The sequence below is a fragment of the Atta colombica genome, unplaced genomic scaffold, assembly GCF_001594045.1.
Source record: "Atta colombica isolate Treedump-2 unplaced genomic scaffold, Acol1.0 scaffold150, whole genome shotgun sequence".
Lineage (NCBI taxonomy): Eukaryota > Metazoa > Arthropoda > Insecta > Hymenoptera > Formicidae > Atta > Atta colombica.
In genome coordinates, this window is record NW_017259240.1 from 2,029,599 (window position 1) to 2,032,952 (window position 3,354).

The following is a 3,354-nucleotide window of genomic DNA, read 5'->3' on the forward strand; positions in this document are numbered from 1 at the left end:
TAAACATGTGAGAGAGTAGACGATTATGAATTTTAAATTCTCAAACTGCGCGTTCCACTTTTTTTTCTTGTTTTTAAAATCAGAATTTGGCCTAATAATTGTAAAAACTGTCGGAATCTTCATGATCAAATCATAGTGTTCATCAGACGCAATTGCAAGAAGTTAACTCGTGGATACATCAAAATGCCGTGAATCCACGATTCTGATAACAGTTATGAGCGACGGAAGTTAGAACCTCCGCCATCGCTTTGCCGGTCTCCTGCACCATGCTCTTCAGATAGCCCGTGTCTTTTTGCAGCAGCACGTGAGGATGATCGAATTCCTGTGTACGATATAATATAAAAATTTGCGTTTAAAAGATAGTTTATATCGAGACTAATACATAAATAAGAAATGAAGCATTTTCTTAATCAGTATTAGCTATATATAGTCAAAGATTTTGTAATTCAACTAATAAATGATTTACTCAACAAAACTCTAACGAAACAGTACAAAAATGATCAAAGGATAAATTCGTAGGATTTCATACAAGAAAATATAATATTTATATAAATCCAAGTATAATTTATGTTGTTTTAAAAGATGGTAAAAAAAATTTCATAATCTGGAACGAGAAATATAAAATATGTCACAAGAATGATAGATAAATTCGTTACATTGATTTTCCACAAACATAGAAAGAAAGAAAGCTTTTGTGATCTGCTTAAATTCATTTGATGGGTCGCTCTAATCATAAAATTCGTAAAAAGACAAAATAAAGAAAAATTGGCTCACCACCACGTTACCGGCGTCCATCACCAAGATACGATCGCTATCCATAACAGTGTTGAGTCGATGAGCAATCGTTAACACTGTACACTTCTCGAATTTTTTCCTGATAGTTGTCTGAATGAATTCGTCTGTTCGCGGGTCCACATTCGCGGTCGCCTCATCCAGTACGAGTATTGGATTATTCCTCACAATAGCTCGCGCCAAGCAGACCAATTGTCGTTGGCCGACGCTGAGATTGGAACCGCCCTCATTAATGTGGGCTTCCAAGCCCATCTCCTTCAACTCGACTTCCTCAAGAGCTCGCCATAGTGGTTCGTCCATATACGAGTCGAACGGATCGAGGTTCCGTCTTAGGCTGCCAGAAAATAGGAACGGTTCTTGAGGGATAATACTGATCTTGGAACGCAAATCGTGCAAGCCGATCTGGTTTGTGTCGACTTCATCAATCTCAATCAGACCGTCCATGTCGGACAGGCGGAAGAGTGCCTGGATTAAGGATGACTTGCCAGCGCCGGTCCTACCAACGATGCCAATTTTCTCCCGCGGAAAGATAATAAAGTTGAGATTCTTAAGTACCGGCGGCTCCAGCGGTGCGTAGCGCAAAAACACGTTCTTGAACTCGATCTTGCCTTCCTGCGGCCATTCGGGCTTGGGTTTTTTATCAGGAGCACTTTCGAGAGGAGGCTCGCTGTCCACTTTGCTGGAAAAAGATTGAAAATCTATATTAACTGGATGTTATTTTACATTTTGACTGCTGCACGGATTTTTATCCAGTCCTAGAATCTAATGTTTTTCAAAATATTCGTGGTAATTCGATCCGAGTATATAAAGATATGCACGCGACGTGGAGTCGAGGAGAATAAATATCAAAGATATTAAAAAATGAGTTAAGTACTTGTACTCAAGGATACGCTCCACCGAAGTCATTTGGTTCTCCAATTCTGCGCTCTGACGCATGCCCCACTGGAACATCCCGGTGAGACCGATACTCTGCGTGATCGCCAGGCCTACATATCCGCCATCCATTGAACCTTGACTGTAGTTGTCTAGCACGAGAAAACTCAGCGTGACCAACGTGATATACAGCACGCAGAAAACATCCAGCCAAAAACCGAAGGCGCGCGAGGTCGAGATAAAGATATACCATGCGGACGAATGAATATCCTGGTAATTATCAAACTCCTTCGTGAGAATCGTTTCCGCCCCAAACGCGCGAATCGTCGATAACCCTTGAAGTGTCGCGCTCAGGTGAGCAAAGACCGGCGAACGTGCTAAGAAAAATTAGAAATTCCATTCAGTTTACCCGAAGAATTAAAATTTAATCGTAAATTAAAAATGAAATTAATGATGTGGTTTCTATCTGTGATGGAATTTATCTTATTCTATCGAAGACACTATGTCTATTCTATCAAAAGATGGATTTGCGATACTCACTGATGCCTTCAAGACGCTTGACGCTACGACTGGTGGCCAGATAGAAGATTCTCATGTAATAAAAGACAATACCAATTAGCACCGTGGGTATCAGCAGCCACACGTTCGCGGTGGCTACCACAATGATAATACCCAGCAGCGCTATACCGATCTGAAGACAGTCAATAAACGCAGCGGGCAGCATCTCATCAACCGCTCCCATGTCTTTGGAAAAGCGATTGAGTACACGTCCCGATGTATTAGTGTTGAAGAATCGCATAGTGGCGCGACTGATGCTGCGAAACATGCGATCGTGTAAACACATTGAAGCCCTCATGCATGTCCAAAAAAACGTCCATGAGCGGATGAGGGTGATGATGATTGTTAGCACAATCAACCCACTGTAAATGTAGATGCACTGCATGCGGGTGAGAGGACTATTTGAGTTTTCTACAACACCGTCGTCCGTTTCGTTCATCTATAAAATGATATAATTAATAATTCCTATATAATCAATATGCGGAACAATCTGTAGAGACTTTTTTATAAATCTTGTTTTATTCACGTACTTAAAAATAAAACTTCTCCCTCTTAAAAATTTCGTATTTTAATTTTAAGGAAAAGTCCTTGTTCTTTTTTTTGAGAATTAAATTACAAATTTGAATTTTTTCCGGCAATAATAATTACTTATTTTCAAATTCTTTATATATAATATTATAATAAAAACTGACACAATCTTAGAAACAATTTTGAACAAAACTAGAATTGAAAGTGATGTAATAACTAAATAATAAATATATTATTTATTGTACACATAGTGACGCACTAACATAGTTTTCCTCTATATTAATCCATTGAGCGAGAAAAAAGTCACCGCCGCTAGCCGCAAATTGTGCTGTTATACAAAGCATAGCCACTATGAATATAATGTACCAATTGCCACCAGCACGAAAGTAATCCGTGTATACTTTACCGGAAACATTGCCTACCGTTCGCATTTCAGCCATCTGAAATTAACAATTAATACAATATGTTGTGATAATTTGGCATCAAAATATAAAATTATTCTATATATTATTCTACAATATATACATATATGTATATATATATGTGTGTTTGTGTGTGTGTGTGTGTGTGTGTGTGTGTGTGTGTGTGTGTGTGTGTGTGTGT

General features: G+C 38.8%; 1 protein-coding gene across 1 annotated transcript in view; it reads right to left on the reverse strand.

Annotated features, from left to right (window-relative positions):
• Window positions 1-3,354, reverse strand: part of LOC108685291 (probable multidrug resistance-associated protein lethal(2)03659) — a 13,449-nt gene continuing 10,095 nt past the window's right edge. Inside the window, exons 10-14 of the mRNA XM_018190007.1 lie at window positions 3,015-3,191; window positions 2,206-2,662; window positions 1,667-2,042; window positions 775-1,471; window positions 1-322 (exon numbers count right to left, since the gene is read on the reverse strand). Coding sequence (XP_018045496.1) covers window positions 179-322; window positions 775-1,471; window positions 1,667-2,042; window positions 2,206-2,662; window positions 3,015-3,191 — 1,851 coding nt within the window. The 3' untranslated portion in view covers window positions 1-178. The remainder of the gene's footprint in view (window positions 323-774; window positions 1,472-1,666; window positions 2,043-2,205; window positions 2,663-3,014; window positions 3,192-3,354) is intronic.